This window comes from Salarias fasciatus, chromosome 1 (genome assembly GCF_902148845.1).
Source record: "Salarias fasciatus chromosome 1, fSalaFa1.1, whole genome shotgun sequence".
Classification (NCBI taxonomy): Eukaryota; Metazoa; Chordata; class Actinopteri; order Blenniiformes; family Blenniidae; genus Salarias; species Salarias fasciatus.
This window is the reverse complement of record NC_043745.1, coordinates 38,883,583-38,906,804: the sequence shown is the minus strand read 5'-3', so window position 1 is coordinate 38,906,804 and position 23,222 is coordinate 38,883,583. Positions and strand designations below refer to the sequence as shown.

The 23,222-nt window shown below is 51.6% G+C and overlaps 1 protein-coding gene across 2 annotated transcripts in view; it reads left to right on the top strand.

Moving 5' to 3' along the window:
* map2k5 (mitogen-activated protein kinase kinase 5) overlaps window positions 1-13,855 on the top strand; it is a 77,801-nt gene extending 63,946 nt beyond the window's left edge. The window contains exons 20-23 of one of the 2 annotated variants that reach the window (XR_003933081.1): window positions 718-779; window positions 1,772-1,817; window positions 12,160-12,340; window positions 12,371-13,855. Coding sequence is in view for 1 of the 2 variants with exons in the window: in XM_030110573.1 (XP_029966433.1) it covers window positions 718-779; window positions 1,772-1,817; window positions 12,160-12,270 (219 nt within the window). In the remaining variant the exon portion in view is untranslated. Of the gene's footprint in view, window positions 1-717; window positions 780-1,771; window positions 1,818-12,159 lie in introns of both variants that reach the window. The other variant, XM_030110573.1, reaches the window with a different exon arrangement.
* The last annotated feature ends 9,367 nt before the right edge of the window (window positions 13,856-23,222 follow it).

The window sequence follows — 23,222 nt, the reverse complement described above, 5'->3', positions numbered from 1 at the left end:
GGTGTTTTTTTTGTATTTTCTTTGGTGAAAAGTGTAAAACTAACTAAAATGAAGTGAATAAAAATCTAATGGGATGACATTTCTTCATTTCGAATATATCAATTCTTAAGAACTGATCAGTGTGAGAGAGAAGATAAAGTCACAGGTCGGACTCGTTCCCAACGGAAATTCTCTCTTTTTTAAAATTCCTACAAACAAAATACAAAGAACCAAACAAAACTTTAAATTCTGGCCACATATTAATATTTCAGACCAGGAAGTAATACTTCTTCATCACAAGATAATAATTTGTGGCCGTGAAATACTAATGTAAGAGCAGGAAACGGTGATCTGAGGCCACGGAAACACATTTCTGGACACGAAACATGAATTCAGGACGTCCAGAGACGAAGCAACGCGGCGGCCCTCGGAATGGTCATCTGACAACAGAATCCTCACGGCGGATCCTGCACCGCGTGTTTGTGAGAGGAAGCAGTGGCCGGTGATCCGGGTGATCCGGGTGATCCGGGTGAACCCGGGCGATCCCAGCAATTCTTGTGATCCCTGTGATCTTGGTGATCCCGGGTGATACGAGTGATCCTGGTGATCCAGGTAATCCCGGGTGATCCTGGTGATCCCAGCTGATCCTGGTGATCCCGGTGATCGTGGCGATCACGGCGCTGGGTGTGGCGAGGAGAACGGCGAACAGAACGTGACGCTGTGTGCTTTGTGTTCCAGGACCCTCCGGTTCTCCCTGTGGGCCCGTTCAGTGAGACGTTCGTCCACTTCGTCACTCAGTGGTGAGTCTCGGCGGCGGCGGTGGCGGCGGCGGCGGCGGCGGCGGCGGCGGCGCGCTGCCGTGTGAAGGCCGCCTCGCTCGGCTCGGAGCGCCGCGCTTTGGTTTTGTTTTCTGATGTTCGAGCCTCCAGCTGAACAAAGGCGAGCGAACAATCCCAAACAAACCCGCACGCCGCGTCCGGCCAGAGCCAACAATGGCCGTAAAGTGGCCGCTCCCGGCGCCATTGAGGCTCCGCCGCCGCGTCGGCCATTAACCGCCGAACCCGCCCGTCCCAAAGCTTTTAATCCGAAAGTCTGATTTATCCGTAAAGCATGGAGACAAACGCAGTGTTGACTCAGTGCCTGGCTCTGATTCATTAGCCTGTTGTAACCTTTACAGGTAGATAAACACACACACACACACACACACACACACACACACACACACACACACACACACACACACACCAAAACCACACGCTGGTGTGTGTGAGTGGTGTGTGTCTTCGGTCATGTACCAGCTGTTGTTTATTCCCCTGCGGTGCTTTTATTTGCTGTGTGTGTGCGTGTGTGTGTGTGTGTATGTGTGCGTGTGTGTGTGGTGTGTATGGGGACTGTGACTCGGCCGAAGCTGTCCCATCACGGACACAGTCACACACACACAGGTTACACGACGACCACCGGTGTGGGTTATTGTGAGAGATTGCACTATTTACCACACACCACACACACACACACACACACACACACACACACAACACACACACACACACACACACACACACACACACACACACACACAGTCAGACGGAGTGCATTGATTCCGCCTGCTCTTTCAGACTCTGCAGGTTTTGTTTCTTTCCTCCTCTTGAACATTAATTTTAAACTCGCCGTGAAATGAAAGTTAGAAACAAAAGCATCTTCAAACGCGGCGTGAATAGAAGCTGGATTCAGACGTGTGTGTGTGTGTGTATGTATATGTGTGTGTGTGTGATCTGTGTGTCTTGCCTTTCAGCATGCGGCGGCTCCCCAAAGAGAGACCTGCACCTAATAACCTCATGGTAAGTTAAACCACGCTTCCCATTAAAACTCCGCCAAGGACCGCCAAACCGAAGTTTTGAATAAGTGTGTTCTGAGGGTGATCATATTCATGCCTCCCAATAAAAATTCAATTAAACATAATTTGATTATCTCTCGCCGGCTGCGGGAATGCGCCATTGTGTTTTTCCTGCGATGATTGAGGTGCGTCGGGTCAAGGACCCTCCAAGTTGGCACGGCGGCGTCAAACAGCAGTAATGAACCCTGCTGCCGGTGGAGGGTGTGTGTGTGAGTGTGTGTGTGTGAGTGAGAGGGGGCAGCGCGGGGCCTTGAGGGAGGAGTGAGACCTACTTCACAAGTAATTTGTTTAATTCAGCCCGTCTGGCTGAACGAGGCCGAGCCGCCGAGCCGGAGTCAACCATTCTGCTGCACAAAAATTAAGTTTTACAGCCGCGTGAAAATCTGACCAAGTGACAAAGGAAATGAGTCTGAAGTGTCTGCGCTCAGTGTGTGTGTGTGTGTGTGTGTGTGTGTGTGTGTGTGTGTGTGTGTGTGTGTGTGTGTGTGTGTGTGTGTGTGTGTGTGTGGTGTGTGTGTGTGTGTGTGTGTGTGTGTGTGTGTGTGTGTGTGTGTGTGTGTGTGTGTGTGTGTGTGTGTGTGTGTGTGTGTGTGTGGTGTGTGTGTGTGTGTGTGCGCGCGCCGAACTTGCTGCTGCTCTGGGAGGAGTCGGTGGTTGGGTTCAGGTGTCTGATTGGTCGCCTCTCAGCGGGTCCTCCTGGACACCCGGAGCTGCTTCTGGGGTTTAGTTTCACATAGGCTTCTGGTTTCCATGGAAACGACCCGTTACCATGGAAATGGATGTTTTTAAAAGGTGAAACTTTCCCCACACCAAAAATGCCAGTCGAGTGGAAAACGGTCGTTTGCTTTCGGTCTCGTACCTGTTTTTCCCACCGGCCCAAAAAACCGGTTTGAACCCGCTCACACCGGCTACGCGGGGGGGGGGGGGGGGGGGGGGGGGGGGGGGGGGGTTCAATCGGCGGTCCGACCCGGGTCGGTCCGCCCTGCCAGCGACCCGGGTTTAATCGGCTCGGCTTCAGCCTGAAAGGCAGATCCGGGTCGACGAGGTGATTTACGTGATGACGTCGTAGCCACGCTAACGTGGCTACGTTAGCCACGTTAGCGTGGCTACGTTAGCGCGCGAGTTGTTGTTTCTGGACACAGCGTGAGATCTCCTTCATCAGGATGATCAGCGTTGGCCAGACGGCGAGATCAGGGAGCTTCTCCCGATCCGTGGGGAAGAGGAAGTCCGTCCAGGGGTAACGCCGGGTTCACACTGGCTCCGGTCCGGTCCGGTCCGGTACTGAATCACCGCAGCACCGTCACTCACACCGCCTGCAGTGCCTCTGCAGTTCGCTGGAGGACGTTGCCAGATCCGTTGCTCTCCCCCGAAACAATCTGAAAACTGTTCAACTCGATAGAAAAGCAGCACAAACCGCCATCTGTGGTGAAAATGCACATAAAACACTGTAAAACCCGGATTTGTATAATAAAGAACACGTCATAAACACAAAACCGACGTGTTCAAAAAAGAAGCTTGATTGTGCAGAAACCCGCCCAATCTGGCAACACAGAGCCGCTCCGGTCACAGAGCTGTTTTGAGCCATTTTGGACTCGTTTGACTTTCCTGCAGCGACGAAGTACAAAACCGTTCATTCTTCTAAAGCGTATAATGACTACATCACTGTTTGTTCTGTTTTCTACCAGAAGAAGTAAAAAAATCGAATATTAAGGCAAAAACACGACACAGATTTTATTTTGAAGTCACTTATTTTGGGACACATACCGCGTTCCTTCCGGCGCCCCGACCTGCTTCTGTCTGGATTGACGCGGGTAGGGCTCCGGCGTCCGGAAACATAAGATGGTAGCGGAAAGTTACTGGAGCGCTGGACGGGCTTTGCAGCCGGACCGCAGCCGGACCGCAGCCGGACCAGAAGCCGGAACGGAACCGGACCGGAACCGGACCGCAGCCGACCGGAGCCGGTGTGAGCCCTGCCTGACGGGGACTGAGCTCCTCTGCACTGTTTACCTCGCCGTGCTCCATCGCGCTGATGATGTCATCACCGTGGGACATCAGACTCACTCAGACAGTGACGGCGAGTCCCAGGGGGTCGGGGTGTGACTGCAGAGCCGTGGTCAGTCTCACACCAGGAAACAGGAAACAGGAAGCCTCCAGGTGGTGTGATGTGGCTCCGCGGTGCCGGACGCCGCCCAGCTGCTTTCATCTCCACCTGAAACACAGTCACGTCTCTCTCCTCTCTCCAGCGCTCTCTCTCCTCTCTCCACTGCTCTCTCTCCCCTCTCTCCACCGCTCTCTCTCTCTCCTCTCTCCACCCGCTCTCTCGTCCTCTCTCCAGCGCTCTCTCTCCTCTCTCCCACCGCTCTCTCTCCTCTCTCCACCACTCTCTCCTCTCTCCACCCGCTCTCTCTCCTCCTCTCTCCCCGCTCTCTCTCCTCTCTCCACCGCTCTCACTCTCCTCTCGTCCACCGCTCTCATCTCCTCTCTCCACCGCTCTCCTCTCCTCTCTCCACCGCTCTCTCTCCTCTCTCCACCACTCTCTCCTCTCTCCACCGCTCTCTCATCCTCTCTCCACCCGCTCTCACTCTCCTCTCTCCACCGCTCTCTCTCCTCTCTCCACCACTCTCTCTCTCCTCTCTCCACCGCTCTCACTCTCCTCTCTCCACCGCTCTCTCTCTCCTCTCTCCACCACTTTCTCTCCTCTGTCCACCGCTCTCTCTCTCCTCTCTCCACCACTCTCTCCTCTCTCCACCGCTCTCTCTCTCCTCTCTCCACCGCTCTCTCTCTCTCCTCTCTCCACCGCTCTCTCCCCTCTCTCCACCGCTCTCTCTCCAGCGCTCTCTCTCCTCTCTCCACCGCTCTCTCTCTCCTCTCTCCACCGCTCTCTCTCTCCTCTCTCTCCACCGCTCTCTCTCTCTCCTCTCTCCACCGCTCTCTCTCTCTCCTCTCTCCACCGCTCCTCTCCCCTCTCTCCACCGCTCTCTCTCCATCGCTCTCTCTCCTCTCTCCACCGCTCTCTCTCCTCTCTTCCACCGCTCTCTCTCCTCTCTCCCACCGCTCTCTCCTCCTCTCTCCACCACTCTCCTCCCTCCTGCAGGCTGTGCGTTCCTTTCTCTGCCATCATGAACTCAGCTTTAAGGTCACAGTGTGATTGTCTTCCTCTCCCTCTCCTCCCTCGTTCCCCCGCTCTCTATTAAAACTCTTTAGCGGTTCTATCTGTGTTCATGCATCCATCCCTCCACCCCTCCTCCTCCTCCCTCTCTCCGCTGGCGGTGACACTGGGGAGTCACAGTGGAGCATCCAGACTCAGCTAGCAGCTCACGTTAGCTGATGCTAGCAGGTGTCAGCTAGTGGTCGCTAGTTAGCAGTCGTCAGCTAGTGTTAGCTGGTGTTAGCAGACGTTAGCCGGTGTTAGCAGTCATTATCAATTGTTACCCAGTGTTAGCAGTTGTTAGCGGTCATTAGCCAGTGTTAGCTGGTGTTGGCTGCCGTTAGCCGGTGTTAGCTGGCGTTAGTAGTCGTTAACCAGTGTTAGCAGTTGTTACCGGTCATTCGCTAGTGTTAGCTGGCGTTAGCAGTTGTTTGCCAGTGTTAGCTAGTGTTAGCAGTTGTTAGCCGGAGCTGGAGCTCTCATCGGGATTTGCTCCTGTCAGCTGCTCTCTGCAGGCTCCTGTTTGATGGTGTTGTTACTCCTGGTGTTTCCGTCCCTGAAGCCTGCTGCTGTCTGTTCACCGCCGCCTCGCTCTACTGTACTCCACCCTGCTGAGCTGTACTCCACCCTGCTGAGCTGTACTCCACCCTGCTCTACTGTACTCCACCCTGCTGAGCTGTACTCCACCCTGCTGTGCTGTACTCCGCCCTGCTCTACTGTACTCCACCCTGCTGAGCTGTACTCCACCCTGCTGAGCTGTACTCCACCCTGCTCTACTGTACTCCACCCTGCTGAGCTGTACTCCACCCTGCTGTGCTGTACTCCGCCCCGCCCCGCCCTGCCCCGCCCTCCTTGAGGTTCTCCTTCGTAAACCCCATCCAGCCGGTTTCTCGTCCCGCCGCCGCTCTGGAAGAAGTGTCAGTGTGAGTCCCGTCAGTGAATGGATGGAGTAATGGAGTATTAATCGAGCAGCCGCTGAGATCTCGGGTGTCAGAGCAGGAGGGTCACATGACGGGCCATCAGAGGAAAGTGAGCGATTCTCCCGCCGCCGCTGATGCATGTTTAATGCGGGACACTCGATCCCGCCGTCCTCAGCTGGTGACGCTCCGGGACTTTCCATTGGCTCGCTCCCAGACCGGCGTCTTCGGGTTCACACCGGGAACCCTGCGGTCCGGCGGCGCCGCCGCTCAAACAGCTGAAATCAGTAGAGCTGTTGAAGCTGGTTTCTGACCGGACCCGAGATCTGCCGCTGGAGGCATTCCACGGCCGCCAGACAGCGACAGCCACGTTGAAGCTAGCATTAGCTTAGCTTCCAGGCCCTGGATTGGCTCACTGCTCCGCCCGGTGGTGGACGGCGGTGTTTCCGGGCCCTCCAGGTCCGGATGGGGGGTGGGGGTGGGGCTCCCGTCCCTGATCAGACAAACGGAGGAACTTTCTCTCTCTTCTTTCCCTTTCAGTGGGATTCTTGATCTTTTCCTCCTCCGAAAGCAGTGGGAAAGGGGTATCTCTCTCTCTCCCTCCCTCTCTCTCTCCCTCTCTCGCTCTCTCTCTCTCTCCCTGGGCGTTCCGCTGGTTTCCGGTTGGAGTTCAGTCCGGACTGTCCAGACTCCGGGGAGTTCTGCTATTAAAAGTGTTTTAGTGTTTACATGTCATCATGTGTGAAAAGGGTTTTCACTTGTTGTGTGTGTGTGTGTGTGTGTGTGTGTGTGTGTGTGTGTGTGTGTGTGTGTGTGTGTGTGTGTGTGTGTGGTGTGTGTGTGTGTCCGCCGCTGTCAGCACCCTGACCTCCGGACGTCCTCGCTGTCCACCCGGGGGTCTTCGTCCATGTAGATCCATTCACGCGTCGCCAGACGCCGCCGCTCGCCGTCCTGTCGCTCGGTCGTCTCGTCACGTCTCCATAAATCAGTCCTGCTCGCCGGACCATCTGCGAGACGAGTAACGGCGAACGGCGCCGATTAATAACTCGGCTCCCGTCAGCTCCGCATGGTTATTTCTGCTTAATTAGCTGTTTTAAAAGGTAATTGATGGTTTCCCATCATGAAGTGTGTGCGTGCGTGCGTGCGTGCGTGCATGCGTGTGTGTGCGTACGTGCGTGTGTGTCGGCTGGGCTCGGTCTTGAGATCTCGATGTGTTCTGAGGATTTGTCTTCATGTCTGGACTCGTCCGTCCGGCTGCAGCGGACTTCCTCTGTCAGTGTTTCCCTGGTGGAAACACACAGCAGCTCCCTCTAGTGGCCGACATGAAAACTGCGTCACACAAGCGACGCGTCTTCTCTTCAACCTCAGACCAAGTCTCTAATCTAGAATGAGGGACCAGAGTCCACTTCAGGGACCTTTGGTTCCTGTGTCCTGTTCCCCTGAGCGCTGATCCTCTCGAAAACTCGTCTTGCAGTCGGACTTTCTTGCCGTAGCAGGACAGCGTGACATGGAGTGCAATGCATGTTGGGTAATAAGGACATGAAGCCAATAGCGCCAGTCAGAAGATGCAGACGCAGGAAGAAAGAGTTGAAATGTCTGGAGGTCAGAGGTCAGAGGCTCATTGACAGATGGTCAGAAGGCTAGCTGCTCGCTGGGCAAAGGGGCGGGACTTCCGCTTTGAGAATGGACCAATCAGTGAGCTGGTTCTTTCCTCTCAGAACTTTACTTCCTGTCTGGTTGGGTTTGGTTTTGGGCGGCAGCTGTAGAGCCGCTAACACCCGGGTGGAGGCTAGCCGGTCATGCTAACACCCGGGTGGAGGCTAGCCGGTCATGCTAACACCCGGGTGGAGGTTAGCCGGTCATGCTAACACCCGGGTGGAGGTTAGCCGGTCATGCTAACCCTCGCCGCCACAGCAGTGTTCCACAGGGAGCCCATTAGCATGGAAATCTGGAAAGAGCTGCGTATCGCCTCTGCCTCTTCACCCTCCTGCCTCCACACACACACACACACACACACACACACACACACACACACGTTTGTATTTCTATCCTTGTGAGGACACTCATTGACAGAATGCATTTACTAGCCCCTTACCCTGACCCTGACCCTGACCCTGACCCAGACCACAACACAGCCGAACCCTAAAGAAATGTTTTTGACCTTTGACTTTTTTCAGTAACAACAACATGGTCAAGAAAACACTGTTTCCCTCATTAGGACCGGAAGAAGGTCCCACAAGGCACATCGTGCAGGTTTCCTATCCTTGTGGGGACATTTGGTCTAAAACGACCAGTCTAAAGTCTCCTGGTCCCGGTCCAGAGTCTCCTGGTCCTGGTCCAGAGTCTCCTGGTCCCAGTTCTGGTCCTGCTTCTGGTCCTGCTCCTGGTCCCAGTCCGGAGCAGTGATCTCCATCACATCATTCAGGACTCAACACTTCATTCCTGTCTGCCTCCGTCTTGCTGAGGAGAGAAGGAATGATGGATGAGAGGAGGATTCAGCACACACACACACACACCACACACACACACACACACACACACACACACACCACACACACACACACACACACACACCCTCTGGTGTGAGAGTAATTAACCCCGACTGGCCGTGAGGAGGACGAGGATTGATGAAGCCACCAGGTTCTCCTCTGAAACCTTGTTGTGGGAACTGAGGCTGGTTTGTTGACACAGCGGGAACACGGTCGCCACGGCGACGGAAAACAAACACCTGATCGATCAGTCCAGGACGTCAACACGTCTGGTCACCAGGAGAAGAACCGCAGGAGGGCCCGGATCCACCAGCAGGGGGGGCGGAGAGCCCGGATCCAGGACCAGGGGGATCTGGACTGGAACCAGGACCAGGAGGGTCTGGACTGGGAGTCGTGGCTCTGGAGGAAAACACTGCTCTTGTCTGTACTGAGCCTGTGCAGAACAACTGTTTACTACAGCGGTGGAGCGCAGGACCGGGACAGGACCGGGTTCTGGAGCAGCTCTTCAGTTCTGTCCTGCTTCCTCTCGTTCACAGCCGTGGGAGAGTTTTCACAAAGTTGCGTTTTCCCTCTTTTGCTTTGAGGCAGCATTTTCAGAAAGTTCCAGTCCATGGGTTTCCATGGAAACGGAGCCTTTCTGAAAAGTTCCACTCCGGCTGCGGAACGTTTGGTTTCCGGACAAAGCCGCAGACTCTCCGAGTCTCGAAGCCACTCTTCATTTTTCAGAGTAAAGCGTCTCTCTGTTGCCCGCCGTCTTCATCTCATGTGAAAATAAATCAGATCATTTCTGTCAAATAAAAACAGTTTTAAGGCTTAAAAAGGAAAAAGGAAACGTTTCCTTGTTTAGAGCTGAAAACCTGCAGAGACGCTTTGTTCAACCTGGACCCTCTGCCAACATGCCTCTGCTTTATAAAGCCGCACTTCCTGGTTTCCGCCTCTCCTCCTCTTCTTCCTCCTCCTCCTCTTCCTCAGTGTTGACAGCTTCATTGGTGTGAGCCAGCGAGCAGCGAGGCTAACTGGATGTCCAGGTGAAATTCAAGGCCGGTCTGAGTGGATTTGTTTCATTTACAAGCTGCTCCACCCTCACCCCTGACCCCACCGTGACCCCTGACCCTGGAGGGGTCAGGGGTCACGTACACATGAGACTGACGGCCGAGAGAGAGAAGCTGAGAGAACGCTGCTGCAGGAGGCACTCAGATTATAGAGCATCTTCCTCCTCTAACATCAGATTATAGAGCATCTTCCTCCTCTGACATCAGATTATAGAGCATCTTCCTCCTCTAACATCAGATTATAGAGCATCTTCCTCCTCTGACATCAGATTATAGAGCATCTTCCTCCTCTAACATCAGATTATAGAGCATCTTCCTCCTCTGACATCAGATTATAGAGCATCTTCCTCCTCTGACATCAGATTATAGAGCATCTTCCTCCTCTAACATCAGATTATAGAGCATCTTCCTCCTCTAACATCAGATTATAGAGCATCTTCCTCCTCTAACATCAGATTATAGAGCATCTTCCTCCTCTGACATCAGATTATAGAGCATCTCCTTCCTCTGACATCCAGATTATAGAGCATCTTCCTCCTCTAGCAGATTATAGAGCATCTTCCTCCTCTGACATCAGATTATAGAGCATCTCCTTCCTCTGACATCCAGATTATAGAGCATCTTCCTCCTCTAGCAGATTATAGAGCATCTTCCTCCTCTGACATCCAGATTATAGAGCATCTTCCTCCTCTAACATCAGATTATAGAGCATCTTCCTCCTCTGACATCAGATTATAGAGCATCTTCCTCCTCTAACACCAGATTATAGAGCATCTTCCTCCTCTGACATCAGATTATAGAGCATCTTCCTCCTCTAACACCAGATTATAGAGCATCTTCCTCCTCTGACATCAGATTATAAAGCATCTTCCTCCTCTAACATCAGATTATAGAGCATCTTCCTCCTCTAACACCAGATTATAGAGCATCTTCCTCCTCTGACATCAGATTATAGAGCATCTTCCTCCTCTAACACCAGATTATAGAGCATCTTCCTCCTCTGACATCAGATTATAGAGCATCTTCCTCCTCTAACACCAGATTATAGAGCATCTTCCTCCTCTGACATCAGATTATAGAGCATCTTCCTCCTCTAACACCAGATTATAGAGCATCTTCCTCCTCTGACATCAGATTATAAAGCATCTTCCTCTAACATCAGATTATAGAGCATCTTCCTCCTCTGACATCAGATTATAGAGCATCTTCCTCCTCTGACATCCAGATTATAGAGCATCTTCCTCCTCTAGCAGATTATAGAGCATCTTCCTCCTCTGACATCAGATTATAGAGCATCTTCCTCCTCTAACACCAGATTATAGAGCATCTTCCTCCTCTGACATCAGATTATAGAGCATCTTCCTCCTCTAACACCAGATTATAGAGCATCTTCCTCCTCTAACATCAGATTATAGAGCATCTTCCTCCTCTAACATCCAGATGAAAGATTACATCCAGATTACAGCACAGTTTGACCTTTGACCTGTGCTCCAGTCAGTAATTTTCAGTGGATTTTTGTTGCTGCGTCACTCCTCCTCCAGCAGTGTTTTTCCCGGTGGGTTTCTCTCACTCCGGCTCGTTCTTCTGGTCTGGTTGCGACTGGTGTCCATCATCCGGCTCCGCTCGTATTTCTCTGAAACGACCCATTACTTAAACATCTGCCATTAAACCCGAGTCTGTCGCTCGTTAATATCTGACGCCTGTAACGACGTGCCTCTCGTCTTTATGCGTCTTTTATCATTATTTCATTTGCAGTAATTATGAAGGCGTAATAATATTTGTGGCCTCAATCTGCCGGATCATAAAACTAATATCGTCGATTGAGTGGCGGCGTTTTTTTTTTTAACAGCCGTCATAATTTTATCCTTTGTTTTTATGGCAGAGACTCGTCGCTCCCGTGTTTATCTGCAGTTCGGTTTTTTACGGTCCGACGATTAATGTGAGGGTGTGTGAGATGTTCACGAGGAGTTATTGTTGGCGGAAGCGGCTGTGAGCGCCGAGATGTCCGAGCGTCAGCGAACGCCTCGTGACGACTTCCTGTTCAGCGTTTCTGAAAACGACAAAACCTTCGGTGGGATTTTGTGTCTGTTTCCGTGACGACGGAGCTCCGAGCCGCTGGCAGCGAGTTTCAGACGCTCCGTCTCCGTGGAAACGGGGGAAATGCAACTTTTCAAAAACGGTTTCCAAGGTGGAACTTTTGGAAAGTGGTTCAACTCTTTCTCGGTAAGTGGGGGAGTAAAACTTGTTAAAAGTCTCTGCCTCTGTGGAAAAGAAGGAAATGGCAGCTGCATGAAGACTGCTGCCAAGGTAGAACTTTTCGAAAGTGCTCTGTTTCCGTGGAAACGGACAAAAACATGCCACTTTTTGAAAACAGTTTCCAAGGTTGAACATGTTTCAAACCGTCTGTGTCACTGGAAGAGGCAGTGTAGCACGACTTTTTGAAAATCTCTGTTTGGTGTTTCTGCAGTTTCCATGGAAACGGACATCATTTTCAGGTAAACGCCGTGTAAAAAAGCAGTGTTTTGAATTGAGACGTTGTCGTGGTAACGGGATCTCAGTCCAGTGAATCGTCAGCTGTTTTTCAGGTTGTCTTTAAGCCGGCGCGGTGGGTGAAGCGGCCAGTCGTCCCGACGCCTCGGCGCCGCTCGGTTCTCCTCTCACTGCGTCCGTCTCTCCACAGGATCACGCCTTCATCGTCCAGTTCAACGACGGCAACGCCGAGGTGGTCTCCATGTGGGTGTGTCGCTGTCTGGAGGAGAGGCGGGCTCAGCAGGCTCAGGGCCGGGTCTGAGGGCCAGCCGGGACCAGCCGGGACCCTCAGGGACCAGCCGGGACCCTCAGGGGCCAGCCGGGACCCTCAGGGGCCAGCCGGGACCAGCCGGGACCCTCAGGGGCCAGCCGGGACCAGCCGGGACCCTCAGGGGCCAGACCGGATTTCCCAGGACCAAACCTGTGTCACGCTCCTCATGTTTGTGCTCCTCCATTGGACCTGGAGCAGGACTCTGAGGGTCCAGGATCAGCTGGGGAGGAACAGACTGCATCATGAACCGGGATCATATCCCATGTGTTAGAGGTTTACTAGACCCCCCCCCCCCCCACCCCCCCACCCCCCACCACACACACACACACACACACTCTCAAAGTGTCTTACTCTGAGCAGCCCGGCCTCCTCTGGGTCCCGGGCCTCATGTTGGGGGCGTGTCCCTGGGAGTAGCTGCCCGTCATGTGCCTGTTTGGAACAGTTGTGTCATTTATTACCTCACAAGGAAAACGACCCTGGCTCCAGCTGCTGACAGAGGTCAGAGGTCAACGTCCGACTTCAGGCTCCTTTCTGTCACACCGAACCCAAAGCTCTGGCCCTGGATCGCCTCTGGCCCTGGATCGCCTCTGGTCCTGGATCACCTCTGGTCCTGGATCGCCTCTGGCCCTGGATCGCCTCTGGTCCTGGATCGCCTCTGGCCCTGGATCGCCTCTGGTCCTGGATCGCCTCTGGCCCTGGATCGCCTCTGGTCCTGGATCGCCTCTGGTCCTGGATCGCCTCTGGTCCTGGATCGCCTCTGGTCCTGGATCAGCTCTGGTCCTGGATCGCCTCTGGTCCTGGATCGCCTCTGGTCCTGGATCGCCTCTGGCCCTGGATCGCCTCTGGTCCTGGATCGCCTCTGGTCCTGGATCGCCTCTGGTCCTGGATCGCCGTCTTTGTAGTTTTCAGGAAAGTGTCAGATTCACACGGCGACGCTGTCCGTTTCCATGGAAACAGCAGAAACACTGAAAACGATGTGGTTACATGTTGTACCAAAAGTTGTTTTTCTGATGAAACCACACACACTTGACAGAAGGATCTAAACACGCTCTTCATTTCAGATGTAATCTGTAATCTGTAATCTGTAATCTGCTCTCATGATAAACTCTTCACTGTAAAAACGAACTGAAGCTGCTGGGATGTTTATCGGGAAACGTCAGAGGATCGGAGCGGCTCTGCTTCAGGTTACCGTCATCGATAGAACATCATCTATTAGGGGTGTAACGAAATTTCGCGAAATAAAAAAATGACCAAATTAAAATTCAAAGACGCACAAAATAATTGCACAAAAAAAACCGCAAAAGGCCGCCGCGCATGAACTGATGAGTTTTGACCCTCCTCGCCTACCGTAGCAAAATGGAGGAAGACGAAGTTGAATTAGCTGGCGCTCCTCCGTCTAATGTGGACCTATTTTGGCTTCCCAAGTAAACGACGAGAGGGCGGCGAGAAGGTTGCGGATGAAGCAAGAACCGTGTGCAAAATATGCCGCGACGCTGATTTGATGTTTTTTTCAAAGAGACTTTATTTTGTGTTGATGCAGCATTATGTGTTGTACGTCTGCATAAAGAATAAAATAAAGAAAATTAGGTTTTTGCTTAACTTCCTACCGTTGGGGATTTTTCTTTAATCCTTATTTCGTATTGTGAGTCCGGTTTCATATCTCGTATCGTTTCGTGGGTTGATCGTTTCGTTACACCCCGACCATCTCCAGAACATCAGAGTCTGCTGTCAGCCTCAAGGAACAAGACTCGATGTCATCATTCACTGTTTCCTCCTCATCTTCCTCCTCATCTTCCTCCTCTCTGTCGCTCTCCGAGGCCTGTTGCCACGGCGACCGTTTCCAGTCGAAACGCTGACCCTCTGGGTGTCGGTTTCCACGGCGACGGAACCTGTTGACTGTGGAAACGCTGCAGAAACGAAGAACAGCGCCAGCCGGTGGTCCGGCGTGTCACAGCAAAACGTTCGGAACGGAAACACAGAAGTTTTGTGTTTTTGCCTGACCCGTCGCCGTGGCAACGTGTCACGGAGTCAGACTTCTGCCTTCGTCCCGTAACGTCAGCCGGCACGTATTCCGGCCTCCGCCAATAAACGGAGTTAAAGATGGCGACGCTTCGTTCTTCGGCTGACGTTTGGGTTTCCTTTTCCCTCCGTATCAGAGAATAAAACTGGATAAACGGTCAAAAGATTAGAATTGAACAGCTTTTTGTTCAAAGAAAGAAAGAATCTAGAACTGCTCCGGCTCTGGAAAAGATGTTTATAATTAGCTAAAGAGGCAAAAAAAAAAAAAAAATAGACTGCGTAAAAAGCTAAAGATTTAAGAAAATATATGGAGTAAAATGGACGTCGCCTGAGCTTTAGTACATGGGGTTTTGTTTTTTTAGATGTTTTTTCTTCATTTCAAATGATTAGAACATTCTGGAGTCTGGACTGTCGCACTCATTTTAACTCACATTGTCCATCAGTCCTGGAGAGGAGAAGCTTCCCTGCAAGTCTGAACTGAGGGCAAAACGGCTTTCCTGGTCACACACATCTTTTTGCTGCTCAAATAACACACACACACACACGTGTTGGGTATGGCTATTCTTGTGGGGACTTTCCATTGACTCCCATTCATATCTAACCCCTAACTCTAACCCCTAACCCCTAACCCTAACCCAGACCACAACACAGCCTAACCCTAAAGAAAGGTTTTTGCACTTTTACTTTTTTCAGTAACAACAACATGGTCAAGAAAACACTGTTTCCCCTCATTAGGACCGGAAAAATGTCCCCACATTGTGCCTGGTTTTCCTAGGTTGTGGGAACATATTGTCCCCACAACATAGGAAAACCCGGACCACACACACACACACACACACACACACACACACAGGAACATGAACCTCGCCTGCCTTCTCCACTAACTCCCACAACTCTCAGCACGGCCGCCCGTTTCCCGGGCGCCAGGCGGATCGTCGCCGCTGATGCCCCGTTTCCACGGCAACGACTTGACAGTGACGTCCGTTGCCGAGGCGACGGAGATCGAGCGTTTTAGAAAAATTTAATTTTCAGTAACAGGGACACAAAATCCTGCGGAGGTTTAGCGTTTCCATTTGAAATGGTTGCCGTGGAAACAGATCCTGAGTTTTGGGGGGATATCTGAGGAGTTTGCATGTTCCTTTCAGGAATCGTTGACTGGTTGAGGGTCGACGTGTTGCTTCAGTCTGAGTGTGGAGCGACGGGTTGTTCGTCAGCTCTCCACGCAGCTTGAGGAGCAGGAAATCCTGGGTTGATGGTTTGACATTTCCCCGCCGGGTGACGGGACGACCCCGGCCTGCCAGCTCCTCGCTAGACATTTGCATTTCATAATTAATCTCCCTCAACCTTTAATTAACACCTGCTTTATTCTGGGTGATTAATTTGTGCTCTAACCTGTGAGAAGCGGTTCAAAGTACACAAATCCAGTCCGGCACGGCGGCACCGCTGCTCTCTGAAAGCATCAAGGACGTTCGGCTTTTTCTTCCCGAGCAACTTTAAACAGCTGGAGAACAAACCGGCTGGGAGCGTGACGCCCCGTCAGGCCGGCTCCAGCTTCAGAAGGGAAACCGTGAAAAAGTGGCTAGAAAATGATTTTGGCTCCCATGTCCGGGCAATGCTTTTCAGATGCATGTTTGTTTAGAATACACCCCTATAGACTGTAGGTCAAACGTTCTCTGCAATACATGCTGCAGCTTTTTTTTTTTGTTAGCCATCTCTCTAAATGAATATATAAATTGAAAAAAATAATCTATGGTGCTAAATTTGCTTTATTTTATTGATCAACATCCACTTTACCAACACAAACTGTCTCACAAACTGACTTTCATACATTCACACGAGGAGGAGCAGGGTTTTTAGTCGTCCAGGTCGCGTTCACTCCCCGTCCTCAGCCAGTGGGTCAGGGTGACACATGACACCTTTCAGACAGCGTCTCCTTACTGCTGATTGGTGGTTTGACCTTCTGCTGGTGTCGAGCACCACGCGTTGGAGGCGGCGGTCGTCCTGGTAAAGCTGACGCTGTGGTGCAGAATGCTCTGCATCGCTCTCATGTTCAGCAGATGGCCAGTCCTTCAAAGATGGACCGGTCCAGGTTCAAACCTCTTCCCAGACCTGAGGATGCAGTGAGGTATGATCGTCCCGCCCCCGGCCGGGCCTTTCCAGGATGAAGCTGTCTTCCTCCACCGGACCCTCCCGGCGCAGTCCAGCCCTCACTTTCCTCCCACGTCATCGACGCCCAGTTGGCTGAAATAGAAAATAAGAAAGAAAACAAAAATAAAGTGTTAAATGAGAAAAAAATAAATAATCCTTACATTTCGACTGGATTCGGTCTTCTTCAGGCATAAACACGCAAAAAAAAAGAAAAAAATTCAGATGAATAAAGTGCAAATAGAGAAAATAGAGGTTCTTCTTTCCAAAGGATAAAGACAGAATCCAACAGCCATCACTTGGTGCAGTTTCTGAATTTTTCCCATCAAGTTGCTGTAAAATTCTGTATTTGCTCTTTTCTCTCAGATATCAGGCATATATAGTATATTTATGATGACTTTTTAAAAGTTTTCGTTGGTTTTTCATCCTCTGAGCTGCTGGAAGATGGCAGCCTGGTCGCAGCCATGGTGAATATTTTGAGCTGTCCTATTGGACCAGCAGGCGCCACGTGACTCGAACCGCAGCACGCCTGACAACGACATCACTACACAGGAAAAGCAAACAGTAGTGACTTTAAAGCGGAGAGGTTTTAACATCTTGCTCAGAATCAATGCATCTTTTTAAAAGAGCAAAAACATTGCAGTGCCCCACAAGTCGGAACGGAATGAAACGACACGGCTTCACCGATGGCCAATCACCACCTGCAGGACGAAGAGAGCCCACCTCTACAGGAAGTCTACTGGAAATGTACAGGAAGTCTACAGGTCACAAGACCGTCGTGAGGCAGGTTAGTTTTACCCTACTGATGATGTGTTGTTGCAATAGTAATTCTGCAGGAATTTTACAGGAAATGTAAAGGAAGTCTACTGGAAATGTATAGGAACCCAACAGGAAGTCTACAGGAAGTCTACAGGAAGTCTACAGGAAGTGAGGTGGAGGGAAACCCGACGGCGGAGTGTTTCCAGGGCAAATTTTTGAAGTGACAACATAAATCTTTTGGTCAATTTTGGTTGTACGTTTACACATCAACAAGCCTCAGAATCTGCCAAGGTGAAACTTTTTGAAAACACTTCAACTTTCGCCACATAAACGGGAAAAAATGCAACTTTTCAACAATGGTCCAATGGTCCATCTCCATCTCAGATAAAGTGGGGAAAAAAGGGAACTTTCTGAAAATGGCGACATGAAGTCGCGCTCTGGCGTGCTACTGACAGTGTTTTCAACATGTTGGCTTGTAAACGTGAAACATTTCTGAAACAGAAACAAAACGGCGTGTTTCTCCTGAAAGGTCTTGACGGAAACGCAGCCTGAGTGTTTGTGGACGGCGTCTGTCTGCTGCAGACGAGGCTTCGGGCGGACGCCACTCTGACTGTTTCAACTCAATCAATGACAAATATTTCCATGAATTCCGGCGTGCCGAAGCCGCGCCAGGCAATAATTACACACAATACATGCAAACGCCACGCTAAAGGTCTTTAAATGTGAAGAATGTGTGAATGAGGCCAATCTTAATTTGTGGAATATTTCCTTTGAATTCAGATGAAAACATTTCGGGACACAAAGCTGCTTGAAAGCCTCTCAGAGTTTAGATAATTAGAAGTAAAGTGTTGTGACGCGGCGATCTGGGAGCGACTCTCTTTTAAATGAGGGAAAATAAAGTTGGTTTCTGATGGATGAAGAGTTTTTACTTCAGAGTTTATACAGGAGCCGGAATCAATGTACGAGTCTGAAGATGGGATCCAGTTTGACTGGATCTACAGGGGTCCAGGTTCATCATGGACCGGGTGTGACAGGTGGTCAAGTCCATCGGAGTTCCTGTAGGATGTTCAGGAGGAACCAGTCCACTGATGGAGGGTTCTGCAGAAGACGGTTCATCAGGAGATAAGAGAGGATTCCTGACTTCACTGTGGAAAGAAGGAACTTTCAGTTTGGTTTGAATGAACAACGATCCAGCTGCAGGGTGGAGGACAGTCCGGGTCCCCATACCCCCACTGCCCGACCACCACCACTTACACCACCTCATACCCCCACCACCCGATTCTGGCCGGGACCCGTCCGGCTGAGCCATGCTAACCACATCCACAACGCTTCTGCCGTTTCTATGGAAATGGACATAATTTTGAAAACTTTACCTTGCTAACGCAAAGCTTTTCACAAAGAAAATAACATGTTCACTTTTCTTTCTAAACAAATAGATGCATTCCAAAATACACAAGGTGAGGATACAGTTCAGGTTCAGGTTCAGGTTCAGGTTAACGAAACCCTAAAGCTAGGTTTACACTTGAACGATTCTGTGGCATTGGTACGAATCGAGTCGCAAACTACTCGTAAAGTGGCGTGAAATGGGCGTAAGTGTGCGTAAACCCGTCGTGACTGCGTGCCATGTCGGGACTAGAATGTTGAAATGTTCAAAATTTTGGTCACGACAAAATATCGCAAACGGGCTGCGAACTATGCGCCAACTGTCCGTGAACTCGTCAGGACGATGCGGGAGGATGCTGCCAGTCGTGGCCACTGGCGAGGACCCGGAAAAGGGCCCCATGAGGGGGATTTTCGACACACTGTTGTTGCAGCATCAAGTGTAGCATCTTTAATTTGTCGTTGAAATTGACTGATGTCAGCCGTCCGTCGGGGCCCCCTTCAGCTCGGGGCCCCCTTCAGCTCGGGGCCCCCTTCAGCTCGGGGCCCCCTTCAGCTCAGGGCCCTCGGCAGCGCCTTTTCTGCTGCTCTTCCACACAGAGCAGCTGCAGGTACAGGATCGTCTCTGGCATTCAGCATGTTGTCTGTTCCACAGCAAATCCAACAATGACCCGGGGTTGGGGAAGCCCCCTTTCTATATGACGTGCGTAACTGCGCGCGCAACCACGTCGTGCCAATGCGGGAAGCTCGTAAACTATGCGCAAACTATGTGTGAATGCGTCGTGAATGTGTCGTGCCAGTTCGCGACACTGACGGGCGCATTCGTGAACTATTCGTGAACTGGTCGTGAACGGTGCAGGAACCTGCCGGTTCGTGACTCCAGATTGGCACGCCTTGCCACGACAACATTGTGGCAAAAAGTCGTGCAAGTGTAAACCTAGCTTAACCTTAACCCTAACCCCTGACCCTAACCAGCGGCCCCAGACTGACTCATCTCGTCACCCTTCGTTATAACCGTAGCGACGTTGGACCAGAGTGTGAGGAGTCAGACCAGACTTGAATACCTGTTAATCGGCGGATCTGTCACGCCCTGTGCCCCTGCGGCCATGTGGGGGCACTCAGGTCCTGTTTTGTGTTTGTCTGCCCTCATGTTCTCCTGCCTCGTTACCACCTAATGTGCCTCACCTGTGTCTGCCCCTTCTCAAGTCCTGCTCCTCTGGGGTGTCTTGTCGGCTCCTTGTGGGTCTGTCTGCGTGCCTCTGTGTCCCGGCCTGCATGTCGGCTCAGCTCTGCGTTCCTGTTTTCCTGTTTTCCTGCGTTCCTGCGTTCCTGCGTTCCTGCGTTCCTGTGTTCCTGTTCCTCAAAATATATGAGTTTGAACACCCCCCGGCTGCCAGCACGTGGGTCCTTCCACCTGCACCCGGGACAGGATCAGTCAAAGGTTTTATAGCTCCGGACGTCAGACTCAGCTTCACTGGTGGAATTAGTTTTCTTTAGTGTTTTCCTGTTTACCTTCAGAAGAAACAACCCGGAAAAAAACTCTCTCAACCCGGAACAGAAGGGAAGAGGAAATCTGGTTATATAGCATGATGCTGATGTCCAGTGATGGATGGAGGGACGAATAATGGAGGGATGAATGATGGAGGGATGAATGATGGAGGGATGATGTGATGGAGGGATGAATGATGGAGGGATGATGTGATGGAGGGATGAATGATGGAGGGATGAATGATGGAGGGATGATGTGATGAGGGATGAAGATGGAGGGATGAATGATGGAGGGATGAGGGGTGGAGGGATGAATGATGGAGGGATGATGTGATGAGGGATGAAGATGGAGGGATGAATGATGGAGGGATGAGGGATGGAGGGATGAATGATGGAGGGATGAGGGATGGAGGGGTGAATGATGGAGGGATGAGGGGTGGAGGGATGAATGATGGAGGGATGATGTGATGAGGGATGAAGATGGAGGGATGAATGATGGAGGGATGAGGGGTGGAGGGATGAATGATGGAGGGATGATGTGATGAGGGATGAAGATGGAGGGATGAATGATGGAGGGATGAGGGATGGAGGGATGAATGATGGAGGGATGAGGGATGGAGGGGTGAATGATGGAGGGGTGAGGGATCTAGGGATGAGGGATGAAGATGGAGGGATGAATGATGGAGGGATGATGTGATGTAGGGATGAGGGATGGATGATGATGTGATGAAGTGATGGAGGGACAAATAACGGTGGTGGAGGGATGAAGGGATAAATGATGGAGGGATGAATGATGAAGTGATGACTGAAGGACTGACTGGATGATCTCAGGTGTGGAGACGGTCTATTCTCGACGGCGTTCTGTTTGGAGATGCGTCTCCGTTTCTTCTGACAGGACCCCCCCTCCTCCTCCCCCTCTGACCTTTTTCCCTCCTCCGTCCTGGACGCCGGGCCTCCTTTCATCCTTTCATTCCCCGCATCCCTTCATCAATGTCGTGTAATTAAAATGTCAGCGTTTCGTTTTCAGGCGGCCGCCCTCCTCTGGGCCGAGTCCGCCGCCGTAAAGGGAGCAATCGAAGGGCCGCTCTCCCCGGGAAGCCCCGCTCCCCAGGATCAATACACGATGGATTGCTCCGTAAAGCAGGCTGTGTGTGTGTGTGTGTGTGTGTGGGGGGGGGGGGGGGGGGGGGGGGGGGGGGGGGGGGGGGCGTGGAGGGGGGAGGGGGGGTCCTGCTTTTACAGGCTGCTCATACAGCTGTTAATTAGACGACGTTTAGCCTCCGACCGACCAGCAGCTTCACATCTGGCTCCGTGACCAGGAGCAGGAAGACCCCGGGAAATCAATGCACGGCCCTGCTGCCTGCCACACACACACACACACACACACACACACACACACACACACACACACACACACACACACACCAACCACCTGAAGGGTAAAATTGAACAGTAAGTTCTCTGAGTCAGTTTGCTTTCATTGGGGTCAGGTTTCGGGAATGGAACTCACACACGTCAACAAAGCTTTTCCTGAAAAACAAAACAAAAACAAACAAACAAGAATAAACAAAGTGGAACTCAAAGATTAGTTGTTTCACTGAAATGATCTTGAAAGAAATTACAGAAGGAAAACAGTCTATGTGTGTGTGTGTGTGTGTGTGTGTGTGTGTGTGTGTGTGTGTGTGTGTGTGTGTGTGTGTGTGTGTGTGTGTGTGTGTTAGATCGACTCATATTTTCAGTTGTTTGGTTTTGGCCAGTCGGATCCTGCTGCGATGAGCTGCGGCTCCGGATTCATCAATATTTCAGCGGAAGGTTTTGTTCAAACAATCGGGCGCATTTCAATGAGCGCGCCTAAAATTACCCGCGCCAGGACTGCGCACGGCGGCCGCTCGCGCTCCGCGCCGGCTCGCGTTTCCCGCCGAAGAATGAAGAATGGCGGCTTTTTAAATCGGAGACTAAATAATTAAGAGGAGGCGAATAATTACAGAAGCGAATTGTAATTATGGAGGCGAGCGGCGGGGAGACGCTGACAGACGAGACGGTGCGCTCAGGATCAGGTTCACACACACACACACACACACACACACACACACACACACACACACACACACACACACACACTGAAGTTCACTGCTGACCTCAAACACAGCATGAGGGAAGAAAACTCGAACGACTTTTCTTATTTTTCAGGTTCGTTCACACACACACGCACGCACGCACGCACGCACACACGCACACGCCCAGATTGATCGGTGTGAGCTCGGCAGATGGTTTCGTAACTTGATGAAGCTCTGGAGCCTCTTCTGCTCAAATAAAACAAGATGTTCAGATTACAGCTGATCTGCGGGATCACTCTGGACCCCCGTGAGGGCTCTGGACCTCCCCCCAAGGCGTCTGGGGTCAAAGATAAGGCTCGTGGACCAACAGCGGCCTGCGGGAGGCTCCAAGCCGTCCAGCAGAAGGTTGATGTTTCTGCTGGTTTGTTTTTCACAGTTTCTTCTCATGAGCTGCAGCGAGTCCTGACGGAGTGTGTGGTGTGTGTGTGGTGTGTGTGTGGTGTGTGTGTGTGGTGTGTGTCGGCGGCGTGGATCAAAGCTTGTTCTGTCCGCTCTGGTTTCCAGGCTCGGGCCTCGCGGGCCTCCGGAGGAGACGCTTCTGCTCTAAACCAACTGTGAGGAATATTTTTATATTTTTACAGGATTTAATTTAACATAATAGTGTTTTTTTCTTTTCTTTTCTTTTCTTTTTTTAATTGAAATAACCAGAACATTTCATATCGGATTGTTATTCTCAAGCCTGAGTGTTCGGGGCGTAGTTGTGCGTAAATTTGGGCAAGTTTGCGTGTCTGAGCTGAGAGAGAGAGAGAGAGAGAGAGAGAGAGAGAGAGAGAGAGAGAGAGAGAGAGAGAGAGGGAGGGAGTGAGGACACGGCAGTGACAGGGAGGGGAGGGGGAGGGGGAGCTGCCATGTGTTTCCTGTCTCCGCGCAGACATTCACCTCCCGGGGCTCCGACGGGATGGAGCTGCTGTGTTCGTGCGCGCGCTCTGCGCTGAAATAAAGTGAGTTCCAGCCTCTCCGCTCCTCCAGCCGACCGGCGGCTCTCCGCGGTGCACTCCCCGGGCCTCACTCCTCACTCCTCTCTCCTCACTCCTC